The 25,575-nt window shown below is 30.8% G+C and overlaps 3 protein-coding genes across 4 annotated transcripts; all 3 read left to right on the top strand.

Annotated features, from left to right (window-relative positions):
• Positions 1-117: 117 nt before the first annotated feature.
• On the top strand, positions 118-4,318 carry LOC123295267 (medium-chain acyl-CoA ligase ACSF2, mitochondrial-like). Its single transcript, XM_044876540.1, has 10 exons — positions 118-201; positions 719-896; positions 1,205-1,333; positions 1,409-1,581; positions 1,661-1,778; positions 2,144-2,554; positions 3,094-3,207; positions 3,545-3,687; positions 3,764-3,905; positions 4,042-4,318. Exons 1-10 carry the CDS (start codon positions 131-133, stop codon positions 4,270-4,272), a joined length of 1,710 nt encoding a protein of 569 aa, XP_044732475.1. The 5' UTR covers positions 118-130; the 3' UTR covers positions 4,273-4,318.
• A 1,491-nt stretch (positions 4,319-5,809) lies between these two features.
• On the top strand, positions 5,810-9,764 carry LOC123295309 (medium-chain acyl-CoA ligase ACSF2, mitochondrial-like). Of its 2 annotated transcripts, none has more exons than XM_044876604.1 (10): positions 5,810-5,898; positions 6,420-6,597; positions 6,678-6,806; positions 7,171-7,391; positions 7,535-7,652; positions 7,924-8,337; positions 8,472-8,585; positions 9,002-9,144; positions 9,209-9,350; positions 9,473-9,764. In XM_044876604.1, exons 1-10 carry the CDS (start codon positions 5,816-5,818, stop codon positions 9,707-9,709), a joined length of 1,779 nt encoding a protein of 592 aa, XP_044732539.1. In that variant the 5' UTR covers positions 5,810-5,815; the 3' UTR covers positions 9,710-9,764. The 2 variants fall into 2 exon arrangements, with proteins under 2 accessions (XP_044732539.1, XP_044732540.1); XM_044876605.1 differs by lacking the exon at positions 5,810-5,898 and adding an exon at positions 6,325-6,346.
• Positions 9,765-12,271: 2,507 nt separating this feature from the next.
• LOC123295028 (fatty acid synthase-like) lies at positions 12,272-24,131 on the top strand. The gene is made up of 14 exons (XM_044876228.1): positions 12,272-12,349; positions 13,827-15,155; positions 15,450-16,062; positions 16,153-16,234; positions 16,763-17,093; positions 17,168-17,397; positions 18,151-18,902; positions 19,240-19,515; positions 19,787-20,855; positions 20,920-21,385; positions 21,452-21,607; positions 21,687-22,773; positions 23,351-23,626; positions 23,753-24,131. The coding sequence occupies exons 2-14, from the start codon at positions 13,831-13,833 to the stop codon at positions 24,107-24,109; spliced, it is 7,020 nt and encodes a 2,339-aa protein (XP_044732163.1). The 5' UTR covers positions 12,272-12,349; positions 13,827-13,830; the 3' UTR covers positions 24,110-24,131.
• Positions 24,132-25,575: the final 1,444 nt, after the last annotated feature.

The raw sequence follows: 25,575 nt of genomic DNA, 5'->3' as shown, positions 1-25,575 counted from the left end.
TCATTCGCAACAAGTGGCTATTAATGTAAAGTTTTTATCTTTTTTTTTCATTTTTTATTTTTTAAATTACTTTAGCTTAAAAAATATAACTTAAAAATTTTTAATAAATTGATCGCGTAAAAAATATAAAATGGTGAATTTTAAATTTAATAATATATCGTTATTTTTATCTGTGCAACGTCAATTGAATTTACAATATCGGTAAGTAAGTAAGAAATTCATTTCAAATTATTTTCAAATCAGTTTGTCAGCATCAGTAGATACAGGGCACTGAGCCAGTTTAGGTATTTTCTCTCTATTCGGCGTTTGCGGGATACGCAAAAAATGCGACCTACCGACACTTTTTTTGTAGTTCATTATCTTGAAGTGTCAATCCAAGGTTATAGATTTTTTTAAATTACTTCTGATTCTGACATTCGGTAACTACTGATTAGTATTCATAGATGACTAATTCCTACCTGGTGTCCCACGCCATCTCTATTTCTAGATAAGAAGTAAAGCGAGATTTTCATTGAGCTTGAAAACCTAAGATGTGCATCTATATACACTCAACATTTTTTGCTTGAAACATTTTTATCGAGCAAATTTATTTTTCGACTTTCAAGCAAGTCAAGTTTAAATAAACACGCGGTATATATATCAGTTTGCTCTTGAACCATCCTCTTAAAAATGGATTATTTTTCCAATAAATTAATAATATCTATTCAAAACATTGCAGCAAATGCCATAAATCAACAAAAAAGGGAAGCTACATACATCAAGTTGGAAAACATCCTTTAGTATACAAAACTGTTGGTAATTTAGTGGATGAAGCAGCGGAACGTTTCCCAAATCGGAATGCATACGTACTTTGTGAAGAAAATAAAAAAATTACTTTTCATAGTCTTAAAGAAGAAGTATGCAAATTTGCTATGTAAAATTTTTCAGGACACTATTTTTAATTGGTGTGTAACGTCACCTAAATATCACGAAAAATCTACATTCACATTAGTTTTGTAAGAAGTCAGTAAATATTCATTCATTGCTGTCGCATAAAATGTGATAATTGATCGACTACTATTCAAAGATTAATTATTTCAGAGATAAAAATTGTCCTGATATCGAAAAAAAACATGTTTAATTTAAATCAAGTTAAAAAAATTAAATTACAAACATCACTCCAAAATTATTTTAAAAACTCCAAAATTATTTTTATTTTTTGTAGACGGATAAATTAGCTGCAGGTTTATTAGCAATCGGATTTAAGAAATCTGACAAATTAGCAATATGGGGACCAAATAGTCTCAACTGGTTAATATCGTTGCTTGCTACAGCAAAAATTGGTGTAATATCTGTAGGTTTTTTATTATAAATAATTTAATAACTAATTATCATCATGAAGCTATTGAACTGTTTGTAAATATTTAAGGTGTTAATCAATCCACTTTATGAATTACCTGAATTAGAGTACAGTTTGAGGAAAACTAATGTATCAGGAATAATTACTCCGGAGTCATTTCGATCACATAACTACTTAGGAATGATTAATGATTTAAATCCAAAAATTCCAAGAGTTATTATATCTTCAGAAAAACAACTACCGTATGTTCCAATAAAATACGTATGCGAAAATATTAAAAGTGGTATAAGCCATAGATAATGCAATTTTTATCTTATTTAGGGGAGTGTTACGGTTTGACGATGTATTAGAAATGGGCAATAAGTATAAAAAGGAAGACTTGATTACCTCGAAAAATAGTGTTCTTTCAGATGATGGATTTTGTATACAATTAAGTTCAGTAAGTTTTTGAATTCGTACTCTTAAAATTTGAAAATTCTTTGACCAAAATGCTATAGCCAAAAGTCAAAGGCAATAGAGAACATTCGTCTGTGTCCATGACAGCTGAAATTCTAGTTTCGAGGTTTTTGGATCTTTTGGAAAATTAACCTGGGCTTAGTAAAGTCATTAACACAGACGAATGATATTTATTGTAGTTCATACCTTTTGTCTAAAGATTTTTCTTTCGATTAAATGCAATAATGATACTTTTAAGTAACATTTCCTTCGAAAGCTAACGTCCATGCATCCTAATAGAACGTTTTCTAATCTAATTTCAATATTCAAAGATTTTTAAAAAAAAGAATAATATGGACTTTTTTTAAGGGAACAACTGGAAAACCTAAAGCAGCTTTATTATCGCACAATAACTACGTTAATAATTCTTATACATTAGCAAGACATTTGCAATATGATGAAAATTATAAATTTTGTTTACAAACACCATTATTCCATGTGTTTGCAACGCATGTCATTGCATTTCCAGCATTAATCTCTGGATCAACAGTTGTAATTCCAAGTAAAAGTTACGATCCATTAAAAGCATTAAAAACTATTGAATCAGAAAAATGTACGGAAATTAACGGTACACCGACAATGTTTGTGGATTTAATAAAATTACAAGAAAAACATAAATTTAATTTATCAAGTTTAGAACGAGCCATTTGTGGGGCTGCTCCATGTTCACCAAGTTTATTTAAAGATATGAAAACTAAATTGGGAATAAAACATATTATCGTAAATGTTTTTACTAAATTATTATTAATTGAATATGTGGAGAAAGTTTAAGAAAGGGACTCTTTAGCATCTATGACAGAGAAATGACAGGTTTTGGTGATGAGTCAGAAATACACTCTAATAATTTTGAAAATATTGTTTTAAAGGCACTTTTCTCTGGAGTGTCTCAAATACACAAAATTTAAAATAAGTCTTTTAGGATAAAGCACCTCCCTGTCAATTTTCCTCCACATACCTTTCAAGATAAACAAAATCATATACTGAATGTCTCGTAAATCGCAGCGAATCTTCGGAGAATAAATTATTTACTAGAGTAAAATAACTTTATATTATTTTGCAACGAAAATTTTTTATAAAAAGATACCATTAAAAGCTACAATTTGAGCCTCGAAGGAATTTGCTACGAGTTATACAAGCCGAGGAAATAAATCGCAAATCGTGGCTAAAATCGCAAAGTCGCCAGAGATTCGCAGTTATTTATGATGCACTCTGTACATGATAATATTATATAATAAATATATTATGTGTACATATTTAAGCCTGGATATGGTATGACTGAAACTAGTGGAGCAATATTTATGGGTTTTCCGAATGACACAGAATTTAATTCGATTGAGACAATTGGCCGCTTGGCAGAACATGTCGAAGCTAAGGTTTGTCATTATAAAGAGAGCATAGTATCATCTTCCACGGTATCATTTTCCAATTGTTTTTTTCCACTTAAAGAAGGTTTCTGACCGAAAAATCAAGGAGACAATCTAAAATAATGTTTTTTTAAACCTTTTCTGAAGAAAATGAGTCCTGTCGAATCAAAATCCGTTCTTTTTTATACAGAAAATAGGACAAACTAAATCATATATCATGATAAACTTTGAACAGAAAAAAACTAAAGTAAAACTAAAAAAAAGGCCATAAAATCTTTCCATGTCTGTGCTCTTTTAGAATTTAAAGTTAGAAGTAGGTTTTGTTAAAATATAAATGGCACTTAAGGTTGTAGACGATAAGGGAAAGCTAGTTCCTTTTGGATCTCCAGGCGAATTACATATTCGGGGAAATTGCACTATGTTAGAATATTACGGTGATGAAGAGAAAACGAAAGAAGCCAAAGGGCACGATGGTTGGTTAAAAACAGGGTGAGTTCTTTAGTTTCAACGTAATTTACGTCGTTGAAATAAAGTTCAACTCATAATTAAATCGTTACTATTTTAGAGATCAAGCTATTTTATTTGAAAATGGATATGCACAAATTGTTGGACGACTGAAGGATATGATCATTAGAGGTGGTGAAAATATATTCCCTAAGGAAATTGAGGATTTTTTAAATACTCATCCAAAGATCATAGAAAGTCAAGTGAGTACAATATATATATATTTAATTTGTTATATAAATTCTAGGGAGAAAGTTTCATTGAACTTCTACTGTGATACTTTTGGCACAAAGAATTTATTAACATTTTTCATCAGAAGTTAATTTTCTTGTATTTCAGGTATTCGGTGTTCCAGATGAGCGTATGGGTGAAGAAGTAATGGTTTGTTTACGTGTACATGAAAATACAACAATCACAATTGATGAAATTAAAGAGTATTCATTAGGAAAATTATCAAAATTTAAAATACCTAAATATATTCGAATTGTTCAAGAGTTTCCTAAAACTAGTACCGGCAAAATACATAAAATTAATTTGAGAGAACAAATTCTAAAAAATTGGAAAATTTAAATAAAAATAAATCTCTGTGATCGCTAATACTCTAGGTGTAAAAAAAAACGACCTTAAATAAAATAAAAGAATGAAAAAAAAGAGTTTTTCGATTATTTGACAAACACTCACATATATGTAATACAAGTTGCCTATTTATTAATTTATAAATCAATTTTGGCATTGACCGTTTCATTTAATTAACAATTTATTGTCTATTAACAAATAGAAACATTTGCCCCACTGTAACTCAGACCTTACTAATCATATTTGATACTTTAGAAACTTATTCCACCAAGATTTTAGCAACAAGTAAGCGGTTTTTTTAACCGATTTTAGTAACATATTTTACTATATATGTTTCATAAATATCACAGGCAGTAACAAATTTTTTGTGTACTTACTTTAAAAGTATTGATAACATTTATCTTTCACTTTTATTAACAAACTATTAAGTCAAGGTTGATAGGGCAACATTTATTTATTGAATCAGAAAATTATAGTATGGGAGTCTGTGTAAGATGATCGACCTTCACTCATCTGATGATACATAGTTTTTATGAAATATTATTGACTGACACAAACATCTATGATGGCTTGTCTATATCGAAAAGCGTCCTTTTAATTAAATTAATTTTAATCAGCCTTTTTGTCATAACTGTCTTAAATGCCGAAATCTATCGAGGACTATATTTGGACTATACGAGGTAATAAAGAAATTCACAAACAAATATACATACATACAAGATACGCGCGAAAAATATAACAACTCCTTGACAGTCGGGTAAAAAAGCAAATAAAAAACCAAATCGATTTTCGAGGAGTGGGGAGAAAATTTTAAAGGATTCGATTGTCTGCCATCGAAATTCAACCGAATAGAAATATTCTTTATCTTAGATCTCTTCTGCTTCACCAACTTCCTTCAGTATTATAAGAATAACTAGCTCGACCCGTGGGGAATTCCGTTTCCGTAGTTACCGTAACCCGTGGCTAAAAACAACAAACAACAAATTTCGTAACAAAGTGGTCAAAGTGATCAAAAGGTCGTACGTAAATTAATATTAGAAAAACATGTATTTAAAAGTAGTAATTTTTGTCGAGAGTATTAGGAGAACATCTAATACTGTTTTGAGAATTATATGTCTAGAGTATCTGTAAAAACTCACATGTTTGCCTAATAAATTTATTATTTTTCCTAAGCGGTACATTTTTAGACCGTGAGTATATTTTTCGTCGAACCTAGACATGATAAACTTGAAAATGAGTGAAATCATGGAATTTGATAAAGGAATAAGGAAGATAAGAATATAGGACAAAAAAAAACTTGCTAGAGTAAAAATATATAAATAAGATTATTCTCTAATTATAATAACAAATACCATGTAATAATAAATAAACAAACATTTTAATTTTAAACTTTATATTAATAATTACTATGAGTGCAAATTTTTGTAATTCATTTTACGAAATTATTTTAATTGTAAAATAATAATTCTTATATATTTATAAAATATGTAAAGTAGTATATTATTATTTATTCTATATAAAAACAATTCAGTATACAATGATACGCGTAAATTTTTTTGGAAAGTTCATAAAAACATTCGAATTCATTGTTGTTAAACAAGAGTATGTGTTAAAAAGATGGTAGGTACTTAATTTAAAGAGATAAGGATTGAATAATACTAGGGATTTCAATAAAACATTATAAATACATTTTTTGATTGACAAAGTTTCCAATAATCACAAAAAATTCCTAGGTCATCGGGTTTTTTGTTATTATTTAATCGTTCAAAGTTGCCTTGAAAAATGTTGAATCATATAGTGTTATCTTTTTCAATTGGATATTTATTTCTAAACAATCTAGAGAATGTGATAAAAAACTATCTAAAATATTTAGACAATCTTGTAGTTTATAATAATACCATCAAAATATAAGGTTACCGCGATGATATAAACACAAAATTTTAATTTAATTATGAGTTCATCGAAGATCCATCATTTGATGAACAGATACGACTATAGTTAAAGTATTGATGATTGAAGAGAGATATCTATATTATCAAATTTATAAGCATCACTTGCACACAATATAGTATGGTCTTGATTTTTATTGTATAGTGTATTCAAGATTTGAAATTATGAATTTTTTGTTTTACTTCTGGCAGGACTCACAATTCGCCGACGAAAGGCTACAGTTACATACACAATGTTGGCAAAATACCGTTTATGTACAATACGATTGGGGATCTAGTCAAATGGGCTGCAGATAAGCATCCCAATCGAAATGCGGTTATATTTCGAGAAGAAAATGAAAAACTCACTTTTCGAGAGTTTGATGATATTGTAAGTTCTCATATTAAAGATAGCTGACTAGCTGAAAAATCTGATAAATATTTCTATATATATATATATATATTTTTTAGACGAATAAATGGGCAGCTGGCTTGTTGTCAATTGGATTTAAAAAGGGTGATAAATTGGCAATTTGGGGCCCAAATACATTAGATTGGTATATTTCGTTTTTAGGTGCAGCTAAAATTGGAGTTATTTCTGTAAGTTTAACATTTTTGTACAATGTCACCGTAATATTGTAATTTCCGTTAGAATTTGTCTTCCAAAAAAGACCAAAAACCTACTCCATCTTGTGCTAACTCAACTCAGACTAACGTTAATAGGGTCAATTAGCGTTAGCTGGAGTGGTTTTTTGTAAGGGTACGGCTGGTTGAGCTAGTTTTCTCCTTTGGAGTTGTGGCTCCAACTCGAAACACAATATTAATTTGATATATATGCCGATTGATAATAAATTCATCCACCAGTAAGGTACAAATTCGTCATTCACCCAAATTTTCGATTTCTGATCCAGTGATGTTGATTTTGATATCCCATTTTAGATAATAAAATTCTATTGTTTTTAAGGTATGTGTTAATCCCGTGTATCAGTTACCTGAATTAGAATATGCTTTAAAAAAGTCACAAGTGTCTGGAATAATAACCATTGAATCTTACAAAAAACAAAACTATTTTCAAATATTAAAACAATTATGTCCAGAAATTAATAATTCAAATGCTGATCAATTACATTGTGCAAATGTTAAAAATTTACAAAAAATTATTGTATCCACAGAAAATAATTTACCGTACGTATATTAAAGTTAATTCACTTATATTTTTTTTAAAAAAAGTTAAGACTAGGGACTATTAAAGTCCCTAAATTGGGAAGTCCTTATATTCTTAAGTTCATAACAAATAATATTAAACTAAAACAAATAATTACTTTTAGAGGAATTTATCGCTGGAAAGACATTTTGGAATTGGGTAATACTTATAACAAGGAATTATTGGAAGAATCAAAAAGAAAAATTAAACCTAGTGACGAGTTATGCATGCAATTCACTTCAGTAAGTGCAGAAATACTTCAGCTAGAACTTTAAATTGAACTTTTTTTTTATTTTTCTTTTTGAATTTGTAAAAAAACTGATTAAAACTCCCAACTACTCCCCAAAAAGGGAGTTAATTACGCCCCTGAGAGGTCGACTTTTTTATTCAACCTAATAAACATCTATACAAAATTTCAAAGATGCATTAATTATTTCTTTATTACCATGATATTCTATTTAATTTTATTAGACTATTAAGGTATAATACCTAATCAAAAATTATTTTTTTTAGGGAACCACTGGAAGTCCAAAAGTAGCATTATTTTCACACTTTAATTATGTGAATAATTCATTTTATGCAGCTCAACGTTTTCAATTTTTCGATGAGCAACATATAATTTGTGTACAAACACCATTTTTCCACGCGTATGCAACAGTTGTTGGAATGCTTCCTGCATTGCATACATGTTCAACACTCGTAGTGCCAGCAAAAATATACACACCGTTAAAAACCTTAGAAGCAATTGAAAAAGAAAAATGTACCTTTGTTAATGGAACACCAACAATGTACATTGATTTAGTTAATTTGCAAAAAGAGCACAAACTTAATTTAAATTCATTGAAGGTAGCACTGAGCGCTGCAGCACCTTGTTCACCAATTTTATTCCATGATATGAAAAGTGTATTAAAAGCAAAAGTTGTCAAGGTAAGATTAATATTCCCACAAAAATGCAAAACATCTATTGGCAAATAATAATACTATTATTATTTTTAATTGGGAGCAACTTTACTTTTACGACATAATTTATTTTTTAGTCATAATTTATAATTTATTTTCAGTCAGCGTACGGTATGACAGAATCTTCAGCAGTATTGTTCCAATCACTACCAGAAGAATCGGAACATTATGCAACAGAAACAGTGGGACATCTTCAAGATCATTTAGAAGCTAAGGTATGCTGTCTTTAGTGCGAGAAAATTTTTGGAGGTTTGGAGTATGAGGACCATTTTTATAGACAATTTTACGATTTACAATTTTTATATTTTTGATAAAACTTACCGTTTTTGAAATAAAATCCAAAAAACCTCAAATTTTGACCTTTGACACCAAATAACTTTTTTAGCGCAAATGGGATCGGTGGGGACTTTTGCAAATTATTTCTAATGAGGTACCAAGGTCTCCACCAATATTTGGCTCCGTGTAAATTTTCTTTTTCTGACTACTATTTTTATGTCTAACTTGACCGGGTAAATACACTTAAGTATAACTGTAGTGACGGAGAAGCAAGGTCCCTCATTAATAGTTTTTAGCAGGAACAGCCTAAAAGGAAATACTGGAACTAATATCCGATTTTACATGTTTTATGCAGGTGGTTGATGAAAATGGAGATTTAGTACCATTTGGGACCCCCGGTGAATTACATGTTCGAGGTTACAACATTATGTTAGAATATTTCGATGATATCGAGAAGACGCAAGAAACAAAAACTAAAGACGGATGGTTGTGTACAGGGTAGGTAATATCCCATTTATTGATTCCACTCTGTTTTACAACAACTGACTGAAAATATTTTTAGGGATCAATTTGTTTTACATGAAAATGGATATGGACAAATTGTTGGACGTTTAAAAGATATGATCATTAGAGGCGGTGAAAATATATTTCCAAAGGAAATTGAAGATTTTTTAAACACGCATCCAAATATTATCGAGAGCCAAGTAAATTAATTTATTTCCTTTAATTTTTTTTTAAATCTAGCTAAAAATCAATGAAAACAAACAATTGACTGAGTTAATTTTTGAACTACCATGTATAGATAGTCTTTCTTTTCTTTTATTAGGTTTTTGGTATAAATGATGAACGATTGGGTGAAGAAGTTGCCGTTGGTTTACGTATTGTACCTGGAAGTAGTTTCTCTTATAATGATTTGAATGAATTTTGTTCGAACAACATTGCTAAATACAAAATTCCTAAATATATTGCAATTGTCAATGAATTTCCGCAAACAGCATCAGGGAAAGTTCAGAAATTTAAACTAAAAGAATTTTACGAAAATAATCACGATAAATTTTTATAAGAAATTAAATTGTAACACAATTATTATAACTCGTATTATAAGTACTTATTGTAACAAAGCATGTTTTAAAAGTCATAAAAACTTATTGTAAGTAAAATGTATATTAATATAAAATGTATAGTTATTTAATTAAATACTTTTTATTATTAATTATTCATTACTTTGATTATTAAAACTGATATAACTATAATAGAAAAAATTGAATACTACACGCTTGTTGAAATTAAGTTCGATCGTCGATATTAATTATTAAGGTAGTACCAGCATGAAATCACTTTTCGACAGATTTGGCCGAATTTTTTTTCTCGGGTTTATAATAGCTTTATTTATGAATTCCTAAAATTTCATAATTTTTGACCGTTTAGATCGCGAGATATTTAAAGACAAAGTTCGCGATTTTGAGGTTCATGTCCCATTTAAAGCATGTAAAATGTCCGGTCTCTCCAACTATTTTTTATGATATTATTATATATTGAAGAAAAAGTAGAAAAAAATTTTTATACAATACAATTCTAAAAAAAAAATTTAGAAATTAATTTTCACTTTCGAGATATTAATTTTGACGTAAATTGATTGAAATTGGGACGTTGGCATAATTATTTCCCATTTTAAACGGTCAAAATTTCTGAAACTTTGGGAATTAATAGTAAGCATTATTAAATTCTTAAATTTAATTTTTCGTTAAATTCTGTCGAAAAAAAAATTGTACCATTGCTTTAACATAGAAACTGCAAATACCATGCTGGAACATCGTTAAAAAAAAAAACTGTATTTATTTTATTTAATTAAATTTACAATTTGAAATTAAAATGATCGAATCTACTATGATCATAATGCTATGATTGAATCAACTCTGTTTAAAATTATGGAAAATCGTTTTAAAGAAAACTTTATTGATAAGCGTGTAAAATTGACACTTCGTAAGTGGCTTCCTTTTAACGAGATTGCCAAATTTTCCTCTACGATTTTCTGCGTGTACCCTGTATATATATACCCTGTATACCCTGTATATATGAAAAAAATATCAGGGTATGCTAAGTTTAGGCCTAAATTTGTAACGATTAAAAATATTAGTGCTACGAACAAAATTTTGCGATAGGTGCTTATAAAATCACTTCATTAGTCCATTTTCGGTTGTCCATATGTCTGTCGTCTGACTGCCTGTCTGTAAAAAGTCGAGTCGAGTTCGTAAATTAGCAACATAGGTCGACCGGGCGGTTCTTGGATCCGAAGGACCCCCCTTGTAAACCGTTAGAGATAGAAAAAACGTTTAAATATAAAAATAGTTCCTTATAAATGTTCCTTATAAAAAAATTAACAACTTTTATTTGAAACTTTGAAATTTCCAAATTTTAAACTTAATTGAAATTCAAAAATATTATTAATTTATAAATTTCTTTTTTCATTCTACATACATACCTACAATTGTATCGTATAATTGTTGAACTAATTTTATAATTTAAAATAGGTAATATTATTTTTTGTTTAAAAATTATTTATATATTTAAATTAACAAAATTATTCAAATGTTGTCAAGGCCAAAATCAATACCTACGTAAATTGCGAGAGTTAATAACATTAGTTATTTGAATTTATTGCTAAATTATTAATGGTTCCTTACAAATTGTTTCAATTTTTAGAAAACTATTCTCACTGATACGAGAAATACTTACCAAAGTATTCAAACAAACCGAACAAGTTTTGGAAATTTTTTTCACAAAATGTTTATGGCTATTGGCGTGTTTAGGAATTTCGATTGTAAAAATTTACTAATTTTCTGTTTTCCCATCTTGTAAACCGTTAGAGATAGAACAAAAGTTTAAATATAAAAAATGTTCCTTATAAAAAAATAAACAACCTTTGAAACATTTTTTCGTAAACATCACTGTTTACCCGCGAGGGCGCAAATTAGGTGTAATTTTTTTATATTTATTATATGGGAATATCTGTTACATGTGTGTGGCTATAAGAGTGGATGATATCTTTCTTTGTTTCTAGTTGCGTGGGTATAAATTAAATGCAAATCTAAATTGTTCCAATTAAAAATTTATTGCTCTTGATTTTTATAAAAATTTCGCACTTTTCGCAGGAACGGCGCTCGTATTTCGCAAATAGCTCGCCGAATATTATTTTACAAGAGTTCAATCATCTCTGGTTTATACGCGTAGATCAGTGACTTAACACATCCCCAAAGAAAGTAATCTAATGGCGTTAGATTAGGAGAGAAATTTCATAAATCGATCTGCTGCCAAACCGGTTATCTATAAGCGAGATCTCGAACAACTTTTTTCCTGAGTTTTGTTTTATTTTAAACAAGTTTCATTAGAACCGACTGTTAAATTTTATTTTCAAAATAACCGTATTCGAACCATTTATTGTACGCGTTACACTGACACTTGCTCGAATTAACGTCTTACTCGTGCGATAGATAATAGATGAATTAAAAAAATTTTCCCATAATTTAAATAATTTTGGCAAAAGTGTAAAAATGCTACCATTGAAAATTGTTATAAATAAGAAATGATGGAAATATTCCGAGGTAGTATTTATTTTTTAAGCCCATCGTACTTAGCTGTTGAAAGTGAACATTTGATTTGTTAAGATTGTTTAAACGATATTTTATTACTAAACACATTTTATGTGAGTATTATTTTGCAATAAAAATAAATCTTGATATTACGCCTTGTGGACAGACCAATAGCTTTCTGATTTAAACATTTTTTTTTTTCAATATTCATTTTCGTGGCAAATTTTTGTCAAATATTGCAACGCATTTGTGTCTCGGTTACTTGCTGTTGTATAAATCAAAAATATTCGGCATATACGAAATACTGACTCATAGTGCACGCTCTGGATGGGGTTGAGTGGGCAAAATATGAGTACCGCATTTTATCAATTGATTTTTGATCAGAAAAGCTTATAGATTAATATTCTGGATCATGCCAGAAACCCCATTGGTCCAATTTTTGCATAAGCCCCCCCCCCACAGAAACAGTTAAATGACATTTTTTTGAATCAAGTAAAAGTTACTCTAGCTTCCATGGGTCATTTAACGTAAAAAAGGCTCTTTGTGATTTTTTCGTAAACTTTTCTGATCAAGAATCAATTGATAAAGTGTAGTACTCACATTTTGCACACTCAACCCCATCCAGCGCCTGCACTAACAGTCAGTATTTCGTATACAGTAGAACTCCAATTATCCGAACTCCGACTATCCGAATCGCCGATTATCCGAATCACTTTCAGAAAAAAATTTGTACAAAAAAAGTCTAAGTGCGCTTTACAAATCATCCACTTGCACTTGTGACCACTTGCAACTGCTCACCGTCAAGCGAATGCGTGACCTGGCTGCCCAAAAACGGATGAAGACCGCAAAACAGCTTACATTGACGGAGATGTTTAAAAAACAATGATTTTTATTTCTAAACTTGTACATAAGTACATTTTATTTATATTTAAAACATGTGAAAATATCATGTTTCTTTCATTTAATTCAATAAAAAAATAGTGCAATATCAAAACGTAGCTTTTTTTCTCTCCAATGGCAATTTTTTTTAAAAAACTCCGATTATCCGAATATTTGATTATCCGAATGGGTCCCGGTCCCCATTAATTCGGATAATTGGAGTTCTACTGTATTTGATTTTGAATAGCAGGTTCAGTCTTGACTGCAGACTACCTACTCATATCATGTCGGTAGTTTCACTAAACATCAAAGAAAATAAGTATTTTATATAGAAAAATACATGTAATAATTTTCGGTTTAATTTTATTTTAAATCAAACTGAAAACACATATATTTGAAACGAATAAAATAGTTTTAGCAAAATGTTTAAAATGTTCCAAAATATTGTAAAAAACAATTGTCTAACTTCTTGAAAAATTAACTTTAAAAAGTTATTTAGTGTGAGATACTCGTTTTGGCGATATAACAACAATCTAAAAACAACGTAAAGAGAACTATTTTCGGCGTTAAATTAAAGTTATAAGTAATGGAGAACCCACTTCCGAAAGTGGGAGTATATTTTACGAAATATTAACGAAAAACGAAATACATACCTTTTTTTCATATTTAATTGTTTAGAACTTTTGCAATTTGTTTCATTTTCTATTTCAGAACGATGGTTCAAAACTGGTGTTCGTATCCGAATCCAGCGCCAGGTGAAGAAGTTGTTATTTGTGGTATTTCTGGTTTATTTCCAAAAAGTGACAACATTATTGAATTAAAGCACAATTTATACAATGGTATTGATATGATATCAGAAGATAACTCATCCACAAGTCCTGACATACCAAAATATTTGGGTCGAGTGAATCCAAATAATCTCAGCGAGTTTGATAATAAGTTTTTTAATGTACCAGATGAACAAATTCGTTCATTGGATCCAATGATTCGCATACATTTAGAGAAAACATATGAGGCCATAATTGATGCAGGATTAAATCCCGACGATTTACGTGGAACAAAAACTGGAGTTTACACAGCGTCTTCATTTAATGAAGTTGACTATGGTTGGATTCATACACCAGCAAATGTTGATGGCTACGGTGTGATTGGAAATAGTAGAGCAATGTTAGCTAACCACGTAAGTCTATGGTTAGATTTACATGGTCCATCGTATAATTTGGATACAGCATGTTCAAGTTACTTATATGCTGTTGAGCACGGGTATAGAGATTTGAGAGCTGGTATTGTGGATTGTGCGCTTGTTGGAACCGGAAATTTATGTTTGTCTGAAATGACAACTTTACAATTTGCACGTTTGGGTTTATTATCAAAAGAAGGAGCTTGTCGAACTTTTGATGAAAAAGCAAATGGCTATGCAAGATCTGAAACAATTGGATGCATGGTGTTAATGCGTGCTAAAGATGCTAAACGTATCTACTCGTATATTGTGCACTCAAAGACTAATTGTGATGGATATAAACCTCAAGGTATTACATTTCCATCTACAGAAGGTCAACACAAATTATTGAGTGAATTCTATAACGAAATTACAATTTTACCGAAAGATATTAATTACGTTGAATGCCACGGCACTGGTACTAAAGTCGGAGACGTAGAGGAATGTATTTCAGTTGAGAAAATATTTTGTAAAGATCGTAAAACACCGTTAAAAATTGGTTCGGTTAAATCTAATCTTGGGCATTCCGAACCATCCTCTGGATTATGTGCAATTGCAAAATGTATTTTTTCCATGGAATCGGGTTTGATCCCACCGAATTTGCATTATAATATACCACGGAAGGAAATTCAAGGATTAATCGAAAATAAATTTGAAGTTGTTGACAAAATTACACCATTGGATGGTGATTACATGGCTGTAAGTGGATTTGGATTTGGTGGAGCTAATGCACATCTGTTGTTAAAACGTTTTAAAAAAATGAAAAAAAATTATGGATACCCCTCAGATGACCTACCACGACTTGTTTGTGTATCTGGCAGGTAAGTCAATTAACAAAAGTTTGAAATTTTTATTTAGCTAACTAAATTTTCATAAAATCTCTAATTATAATTCTGAAAAAGTCTTCTAGGAGAACTCAAAATATTTCTTCCGAAAGAGTCTCACATTTTCTGTCCTTAAATGATTGATTAATAATTTATTTGATATTTTCCGTCTTTTTTTGACTTTTTCAGTGATAGTTTTACTTCACGTATTTTTTTTTTCTGAATTTCAAACTAAGTATTCTGAGTTCCAGGACAGATTTATTTCCACAAGGGAACTTTTTCAATTTTTAGAACTCAAGATGCAGTGAATACAATCATCCAAGATTTACAAAAACGTTCTATAGATGTAGAGCACGTTCGATTGTATCATGAAGTTTATCGGAAGAATATAAAAAAGCATGATTATCGTGGGTATGTGCTATTACAAAAAAGTGAGCCACGTAATATTGGCCATGCAACGAAATTTATTAAAAATTTGGCAACACCAGCCATTTGTTATGTTTTCACTGGAGTAGGAAGTCAATGGGCTGGCATGGGCATAACATTAATGCAAATACCAAAATTCGCGGCAACAATGCATAAATTGAACAAATATCTAGATCCACTTTGTGTAGATATTGTGAAGATTATTACTGATACAAATCCAAAAGTTTTTGATAATCCTCTGTATGCAATACTTGGAACTACAGCGATCCAAATTGGTTTAGTTGATGTATTGAATGCAATTGGCATCGAAGCGGATCAAATGATTGGTTATTCCACTGGAGAATTCGCATGTGCCTATGCTGATAATTGTTTAACCGCTGAGCAAACAATTTTGGCTGCATATTATCGTGGATTAGCATTGTTTGATTCCAAAATGATTGGGAAGTCGATGGCTGTGACTGATCTTAATTCAAATGAGGTAATTTTCTATTCCATTTTTATTTTATTTTTAAAATTTTCTTTTTCATAATTCAAATAAGGTAATTTTTCGTTTTTTTTTTAATTGCAGTTATTAAATGACTATACAACAGAAATCGATAGTGATGAGCATATCAATAAAAGAAACAGCATGGGAATTTCTGGTTCAGTAGGTATGCTAAAAAAAACTGCTTCGAAAATTTATTTAAAAGGCATAGAAAATAATGTAGAAGAGCCATTTTGTCATAATTGGTATTGATATTAATAATGCAAAAGTAAACATTTGTGGCTATATTTTTGGCTTTAACAACGAAAAAGACGAACGAATTTTATAAAATTTGATATAGGGGTTAGTTATTTGCCGGGTTAGCAAAAAATGTGAATTCGCGGCTGTTTGTTGTAGGAATTATCCAAGGGAAGGGTTTAAACAAAAGGTCATAAATTCAATAAAAGCTCTTTAACTTTTCAAGGATGTTCGTATGTTTTCATAATAATTAATCGAAAGTCGTACTTTTTGGAAAATTTTTAAAATTGCTTAAGAATAAACAGACATGTGAGAAAATTTGTGTCGACTAAAATCGATACGAGCAACAAATATCGCGGATGAAAATATAATTCTTGAGAAATCGAAAAGTAAAATATTTATATAAGTTTTCATTTGTAAACGTAATAAATTGAATTAAAATGAAGCCATATTTTAGAGCCGGGACTACTGAGAGAATTAAGAAAATTAATTCCAAATCCAAAATCAAAATCAAAGAAATGGATTAGTAAAACTGAATCAACAAACATGAAGAATAATGAAAACCACGAATTATGTTCAGCAGATTATCTAATCAATATTTTAAATACTCCATATTTAAAAACAAATTTTAAAAATATTCAATCAAATACAGTTATTCTTGAAATATCACCAGCTAATTCATTAGTTGATATGTTAAAAGATGTTATTGATAAAGAGAATGTATTGATTGGATCACTGATGCAAAAGAACGATTATGATTTAAACACATTTTTTAATATTATTGGAAAGTAAGTTCATTATAAGATAATAATTAATAACATAAGTAAGCATATTTCATGCTAATGTCTCTTTCAATTTATAGCTTGTATACAAAAGGATTCAATCCACAATTGGCAACATTGTACCCCGAAGTACAATTTCCTGTAAGCTGTGGTACTCCAATGATAGGACACACCGTAAAATGGGAACATTCAAGAAAATGGCCAGTAACAATAGAAGGGTTTAGTTGGGTCGACACATCGTTGGAAAAAACGGTTGTAATCGATGTGACTACGCCAACACTTGAATATCTTACAGGCCACGTAGTTGATGGTATGTGTACAAAAGTCAGTTTTATCAAAATCCAAATTTTAATATACGAGGTGCCCCTACAGGTCTTTACCGCGCAATCGACCAGATACCATAAAACTTAAAATAAGTCGATTGGATCAGTACCAAGTGGCTTCGTTTGAGAGCAAGTGCGAAAAGCCACTTAACAAACTGCTGTTCGCGATGTAGAAACAACTAGAAAAATTTTCTTTAATGATGTTCGCTATATTGATCAGTTTTCTATAATGCGGTGAAGTGTTCTAAAATGAAATTCATTACAGTTTTATGTATGACTCTTATTTTTCGAGGAAATCACGGCTCTGATTAATTCTGAAAAAGTCTTCTAGAAGAGTTTTCAAACTGCGTAATAAGTTTTACATAGATCTTTTCAGACTTTTTCAGAATTTTTTAGACCTAGTCATTCTTTTAGAATTGTTTTCAGACTACTGCAAGGCAAAATTAGACTATTGGCAGAAAATATTTCCACCAGGGTAACTCAAAAACAATCCAAAAACCTTCAAATCGCTCCTACCAAATGATTTCCTGGATACTCGCTTGCTCTTTTTCATATTATTTAGACTTCTAGAGCTTAAAAGAATATATGGCTTTAATATCTAAAGAAGGTTTATCAAAAATTTGGTCTTACTAGTATATTTTTTGATTTCACCTCTGTTTCACACCTAAAAGAACTCGATTAAATTGAAGACTTTAATAAATCAAACAACACCTATAAAAAAAACTATTTGCGTTATGTAGGTCGAAATCTTTTTCCGGCAACTGGTTACTTAGCTTTAATGTGGAACGCCTTATCCGAAATTGAAGGAGAATTATTGGAAAATATTGCAGTGGAATTTGAAGATGTTCAATTTTTACGGGCTACAAATATCTCTACAAAAAATACACTAACATTTGAAATGATGATACAAAAGGGTACCGGAAATTTTGAAATTTTAGAAAGTGATTCAGTTGTTGTCACTGGTCGACTCAAGCGTTTACCTCATAATTCCAAAGAATTACTAAAGCTGCCCGAAGTAAAACCAATTGTCAATGATACTGACAAGTTACCGTTAAACTCACGTGATATTTACAAAGAGTTGCGCTTACGTGGCTACAATTATCAAAGGGAGTTCAAGGGCATTCTATCTACGGATAATAGTGGCTTTGTTGGGCAAATTGAATGGAAACCAGGCATGTGGGCTGCATTTATGGATAATATGCTACAACTTCAAATATTACAAGAAGATGCCAGATATTTATATGTACCCACAAGTATACGAAAATTAACAATATATCCGCATGAACATTTCCAACATATCCAAGAACACGAAGATGGTAGACAGTCAATAACCGTCACAAATTACAAAGAATATAAAGTACTACAAGGTGGAGGTATCCAAATTGAGGGTTTAATGGCAACATCAATAAATCGTCGTAAACCTTTGGCTGAATCTGTTTTAGAAAAACAAGAATTTGTGCCATTAATAAATTGTATTTCCCAAAAATATACGGTAGGTATCAATTTGATATTTATTAAATAATAGGATTGATTCAAAAAAAAATCGAAGAACAGATTTATTTCCACAAAGGCAGTGAGCTTGGAGACCTAATGCCAGAGCCTCTTTAATACCTAAGTAGGGCAGGCTTGGCACAAAGCCAAGGGTCTCTTAAATGTTCAAAAATTATTTTGTTGTAGCGTTTAATTTTTTGTAAAGTTACAATTAACCAGAAAAATGAATCTCATTATGCGTCCTCTAAGAGTTTTAAAGGCATAGTTCAGATAATACTAATTTTAATATTCAGATTTGAGGGCTTTCATAAATCATTTATTTTTATATTAATTTTTAGGTTGTTGATGCTATGCGAATATTTTTCCAAATCGGCTTAGAGAATAACCCAAGTGTTAAAGTAAAAGTCGTTGAGGTTGATAATGAAGTCAACGATATATTGGCACCAGTAATTTTTGAAGTCCTAAGCGACCTACCATTAATTCAACCTGATATAACAGTTCTTTCAAGTCGATCTTTTCAATTGCCAAATAATTGTCAAGTTTCTAACAAACCATTAGAAACTGAATCCAAAGCTGATTATATTATGGCACATGATTTACTAAACAATCCAAATGTAAGCATTAAATTTAATATTAAAAAAAGTTGGTCGGTCATGGGGACTGTCAGTGGAAGTGAAAACTTAAAACTTTGGAATAACTGTGTTTCTTTTTAAATTTTTCAATTAATTATAGCACGCATGACTAAAATGTTTAAACAAACGCAATCTTTGAACAGGAATCAGAAGTTACCAAAGATCAGAATCACTTAGCTAATAATTAATTGTACAGCTTTACTTATTATTACATTACATTTTTTTAAACAAATATTATTGTTCTTTGTTGCAGAAATTGCCAATCATTGGTACTGTTTCAAAAAATAAAGATAGTTTTGTAATCTCACGGGAAAATCCGAAAACAAAAACTTGTAGTATACCTGATTACGATATATTATGCGAACTATTTACTGAAAATGATAAACTATTAATGCTACGAAAAAAACAGATATTAAATATTAACAAATCTACAGAAATAATAAAAATTACAAATGACCTTGAATTCCCTTGGATGGAACAATTACAACAATTAATGAAAAGTAAAATACCAACAATTTTATATTCACAAAATGAACCAATTAGTGGATTAATTGGATTGATTAATTGTTTACGAAAAGAGTACATAAGTAATTCAATTCAAGCTGTGTTCATAAATGATAAGAATGCACCAGAATTCGATATCAACGATCCATTCTACAAAAAACAATTAGATCTTGGTTTGGCTGTAAATGTGTACCTGAATGGTGTTTGGGGTGGATATCGTCATTTGAAATTGTTAGGAACAAAAACAATAACTGACACAGCTTATATTAATTGCGTAACTCGAGGAGATTTATCGAGTATGACCTGGATAGAACTGCCACTGTCCTCAAAACCTAGAGGCATTATTGAAATTTGTTATTCGGCAATGAATTTTCGAGATGTTATGCTAGCGACAGGAAAATTGAGCAGTGATTTTATGGATAAAGGTAAAACTGACCCTGATTGTGTGTTGCCATTAGACTGTGTTCAAGGCTTAGAATTTTCTGGAGTTGGTCCAGATGGAAAACGGTATATGGGTTTAGTAACGCGCGCTGGACAAGCAACAAGAGTTGAATATGATGAAAACTTGACGTGGCCAGTACCAGATAATTGGAGTTTAGAAGATGCCGCAACAGTTCCTGTTGTTTATTCGACTGTATACGGATCGCTAATTAAAAATGGAATGTCTAAGGGCCACTCAGTCCTTATTCACTCTGGAACGGGGGGTGTTGGTTTAGCTGCTATTCATGTTGCGTTACATTATGGTTGCGAAGTATTCACAACCGTTGGAACGCAAGAGAAACGGGAATTCATAAAAAAAATGTTTCCACAAATTAAAGGTAATTTTCAGCGAAAATTAAAAAATTTATTGCTTCTAATTTTAAAAATAAAAACTGATTATAGAGAGTCATATTGGTAATTCACGTGACACATCATTTGAACAAATGGTTATGAGTGAAACAAAAGGTCGTGGTGTGGACTTTGTGTTGAATTCACTGGCTGAAGAAAAGCTACTAGCATCTGTTCGGTGTCTAGCTGAGTATGGAAAATTTATGGAAATTGGTAAATTTGATTTATCCAAAAATAATAAACTTGGAATGGAAGTATTTATGCGTGGGGCTTCGTTTCATGGAATCATGTTGGATAATACGTTGGAAGCACCAGCCGAGGAGAAAGAAGTAATTCGTTCAATGATATTGAAAGGCATTCAAGACGGAGCCATTAAGCCTTTGCCTAGGACTGTGTTTGACATTGAAAATTTAGAAGCACCTTATAGATACCTCAGTGCTGGCAAACACATTGGTAAAGTATTGATCAAAATTCGTGATAATGAGGCACAGAAAACCGTTTTGGTACCTGCAATTCCAAGGTATGTAATATATTTTTTCTGATATTTCGGCGAATTATAACTAACTCAATGCAAATTATTTGTTAGATTATACGTAAAGCATAATAAATCGATTGTGATCATTGGCGGTCTGGGTGGATTTGGATTGGAATTAGCTAATTGGTTGATTCAGAGAGGTTGTAGAAATTTAATACTTTCGTCAAGACAGGGTTTAAGAAAGGGATACCAATCAATTCGAATACAGTAAGTTATAGTTCATAAAAAAATTTGTCCTTAGAAACCTTTATAATGGCTTCATCAATTTATTCAAATGAATTTTTAGAAAATGGCGCTCTGCTGGTATTAACGTACAAGTTTCTACTGCAAACATTTCAACAAAAGAAGGGTGCATAGAAATATTGCAATTTGCCGAACAATTTGGTCCGGTTGATGGTATTTACAACTTAGCCGTAATATTAAGAGATGCCTTGTTCGAAAATCAAAGTATTGAAAATTTTCAAACATCTTTTGGTGGGAAAGTATTGGGTACAAAATATTTAGATGAAGTGAGTCGTACACTTTGTCCAGAGCTGCGACATTTTGTTGTATTCTCAAGTGTATCCTGCGGGCGTGGTAATGCGGGTCAAACTAATTATGGAATGGCAAATTCAGTAATGGAACGTATATGTGAAGAGCGTCATGCCAGTGGATATCCAGCTCTTGCTATACAATGGGGTGCTATTGGTGAAGTAGGGCTTGTTGCCGATATGCAAGATAATGATACAATATTAGAAATTGGTGGAACGCTTCAACAGAGCTTAAACAGCTGTTTCAATGCCATGGATATTTTCTTGAAACAGTCATCACCTGTTGTTGCAAGTATGGTGGTTGCTGAGAAAAAGTATGGATTCAACGCCGGCGGAAGTATTTTAGATTCTGTTGTATCTATTATGGGGATAAAAGATCATACAAAACTGAGTAAGCATTCAAAACTATCGGAGATTGGTATGGATTCAATGATGGCAGTCGAAATTAAACAAACATTAGAAAGAGAATTTGAGCTTTTCTTAACACCACAAGATATACGAAATTTAACTTTCTCAAAATTAATCGAACTGCAAAATCAACTGGTTGATAATACAGAATCAGGTGATACATTGAAAGAAAACTCGATGCCCCAGGAAGATGTATTTAAAATGCTTGTACGTACGTTGGGTGATGAAAATGAAGATATAGAACCGATGATAGAATTGCCATCAATCAAAAATAAAGAAAACTCAATGCCACTGTTCTTCATTCCGGGCATTGAAGGGAATTGTCTAGTATTTGAAGCACTATGTTCAAGATTAAATTATCAATGTTATGGTTTACAGACTTCGTTTGAGGATACCACTGATAACATTAGTGCTCTAACTCAAAAAATGGTCTCAGTAAGTACATGTGTCAATATAATTTTGTACTCTTTGCTCAACCAATTAAAACATTAATTCGAATTTATATATTCGAAAGGGTTGCGTATGAATGTAAAACCAATAGAGCTTATCCTTGAAGCTGCCAATCAATTTTCAGTTTGCTATCTTTTATAGTTTTGGAGAAAATAGAAACTTATAATCTAGCATTATTTGTGCTCTCATGGCTAAAAAATAATATTAACGAAAAATATTTCAAAAAAAAAGCTGTATATTTTTTCATAAGGGAAAGTTTATTCATTTAAACTTTTGTTCTATCTCTTACGATTGACAAGTTGGGCCCCACGGACCCAAGACCTAATTGAACAATGTTGCTCATTTACGAACTCAAACTCACTTTTAGCATCCCAAGTACTATTTAAAAATTTCAGTTTTATATCTCTTTTATTTTTGAGTTATCCTGTAGACGGACGGACGGGCAAACGGAAATGAAATAATTATATCATTTGTTCTCTCATTAATCTTTCTAAGCGTTACAAACTTGGGAGTAAATTTAATATACCTTGATATATATTTCATATATTCCGTCTACTTCTAGCTAATTACATCCAAATTAGCGAAAAATGAAAAGTATGGTATTGTTGGCTACTCATATGGTTCAATATTGGCAACAGAAATTACAACACAGTTAGAAAAATTGGGGCATAAAGGTCGTTGTTTATTTATTGATGGATCACCTACATTTTTGAAAGCGCTTATTCGTAATCTGCTCTCAATGTCAATGTCAGAAAAAATATCAGCCAGTACTGTCGAATCAAGATTAATAGCATTGATGTTATCGTTGTTCCTTACAGAAAGTGTGTCTAATATTTTGGTGAGTTTGGTATACTAATAGTGTTAAATTTTATTTTATTATAAGCTTTCAAGCTTTTATTTAACTTGGTTTGTGTGTTAGTTAAGTACTATTAAGTTCTTACGAGTAAAAATATATTTTTTTTAGAATGAACTAGAAACTCTGCCAGATTGGGAATCACGAGTGGACCTATTATTATCCAAAAAACCGGAAGGTGTATCTTTATATTCTGAGAAATACACTCGTACACTTTGTAATGGTTTATTGGCACGATTTAAGTCAGTATTAAATTACAACATATCCGAAGAAATTAAATTAAATGTTCCGATTGCGTTAGTTCGACCTACTATTCAAGTGATTAGTGAATCGTCTGAAGATTATGATTTATCGACCTTGGTGGATAAAGAATCATCAAAAATTCCTATAACTATACTAGAAGGGGATCATTACACTGTTTTAGAAAATGTATCATTGCCAAATTTAGTCAATGAATTTTTTTCTTAATGAGTAGGGTCAAATTGAATTGAATTCCAAAATCAAATATTATGGTATCCCTGGTGAAAAAAATATTTGAAGAAAGAATAAGAAATTCTGAAAAAGTCTTAGGAACTTTGAATTTCTCAACGTTTTCGGACTAGACTAATTCAGAGTTATTCAGATTTCTTAATAATTTTTTTTTAAGTTTCTAAGACTTTTTCAGAGTTTTCTAAGACTTATTAAGACTTATTCTTTTTTCAAATATTTTTCCACCAGGGATACTTTTTTCTCTAAATTATTTGAAGTAAGGCACAGCAGTGCTTTGTTTTAAATAAGCATTATGAGAAATTTAGTTATATAAGTTTTTTCTTTTACTTGTTTTATTTTTGTAAATATTTAGTTTTGTATTTTTTGAATCGCTCATTAGAGCATATCAATAAACACCTACATACAAATACTAACTTAAATTTGGTTCTTACCACATCTCTGTCCAAAACTCTTCCCCTTCTCACAACACATTTTAAATTACATTATGACAAAACAATTACGTTTATGGACAAGTGTGGACGTTTATGGACAAGTGTGGACCAGTGTTGCCAACTTTCAACTCTAAGGCCCACTAAACAGGCGTTAGAAAACCACTAAAAACAGCTAGAGAGCAATAATATTGCCAGAAATGATATTAAAATATTAAATTATTTAAATTATTTTCCCACCAAAGGTAGAAAAATAGTAGAAAAAAACTACTAGTTTTAGTGGTAAAACTACTAAGTTTACAACACTGGTGTGGACTTTCCCAGAGGTGCCTTTTGGATTAAATGGCTCCTAGAATGCACACAAACAGTGGAATCTCAATTTAATAAGTTTAACCAAACTCCTCTCTCGACTTATATCAGGTTTAGTACTGTTGTCCCTTACTTTTTGCACTCCAGTGGCCGTGAAGTCTTGAATTTAATCGAAAGTTTATAGTCTAAGGTAGTGTGTAGAAACTGTATCACGCAAAGGTGGTAGTGCTGATCAAACTATAATGTTATCTTATCAAATCATTTAGTTTGGTCAGCATTACTACGTTTGTGCGATTATGCAACAATTAGTAAATATGGAAGTTTAGTAGATGTTGGAGTGGTTCAATGGTGGTTTTTGAAATTAAAGAAACGCTAAACAGACAATATATTGTCTTTTCAACCTCCTAAGACAAATTTTGCATGAAGACGAAATTATTGATACGCTACTTGAATTTGACGTCTTACGAAGTTGAGGTCATTAAGACGTCATATTTGGAACTCTTATAGACATTTTGGAAAAGACTTCTTCAAGCAGTCTTTCTGACTTGGGTGCTACCTGGGTTGGGTATCTTGTATATTAAGACATGCCCATTAACAACTCACTCTAGGTGGCTCTATACGTTATATTCGTGTAGAGCCATCTATTAGTTTTGATAATAATTTATCCATTTCAATGGTTGTTGGGGAAACAATATTTTATACATTTTT

The sequence above is a fragment of the Chrysoperla carnea genome, chromosome 3 (genome assembly GCF_905475395.1).
Source record: "Chrysoperla carnea chromosome 3, inChrCarn1.1, whole genome shotgun sequence".
Taxonomy (NCBI): domain Eukaryota; kingdom Metazoa; phylum Arthropoda; class Insecta; order Neuroptera; family Chrysopidae; genus Chrysoperla; species Chrysoperla carnea.
This window is presented reverse-complemented; position numbering and strand designations above follow the sequence as displayed.

What these genes read in the sequence shown, in the direction of transcription:
- LOC123295267 (XM_044876540.1), top strand. Translation starts at nt 131, where the DNA reads ATGGTGAATTTTAAATTTAATAATATATCGTTATTTTTATCTGTGCAA. An exon ending in CAATTGAATTTACAATATCG is followed by an intron (nt 202 to 718) that starts GTAAGTAAGTAA and finishes AAAACATTGCAG; the next exon opens with CAAATGCCATAAATCAACAA. An exon ending in TTTGTATACAATTAAGTTCA is followed by an intron (nt 1,779 to 2,143) that starts GTAAGTTTTTGA and finishes ACTTTTTTTAAG; the next exon opens with GGAACAACTGGAAAACCTAA.
- LOC123295309 (XM_044876604.1), top strand. Translation starts at nt 5,816, where the DNA reads ATGATACGCGTAAATTTTTTTGGAAAGTTCATAAAAACATTCGAATTC. An exon ending in AAGATCATTTAGAAGCTAAG is followed by an intron (nt 8,586 to 9,001) that starts GTATGCTGTCTT and finishes TGTTTTATGCAG; the next exon opens with GTGGTTGATGAAAATGGAGA. An exon ending in GACGGATGGTTGTGTACAGG is followed by an intron (nt 9,145 to 9,208) that starts GTAGGTAATATC and finishes AAATATTTTTAG; the next exon opens with GGATCAATTTGTTTTACATG.
- LOC123295028 (XM_044876228.1), top strand. Translation starts at nt 13,831, where the DNA reads ATGGTTCAAAACTGGTGTTCGTATCCGAATCCAGCGCCAGGTGAAGAA. An exon ending in GGGAATTTCTGGTTCAGTAG is followed by an intron (nt 16,235 to 16,762) that starts GTATGCTAAAAA and finishes GCCATATTTTAG; the next exon opens with AGCCGGGACTACTGAGAGAA. An exon ending in AATGTTTCCACAAATTAAAG is followed by an intron (nt 20,856 to 20,919) that starts GTAATTTTCAGC and finishes AACTGATTATAG; the next exon opens with AGAGTCATATTGGTAATTCA.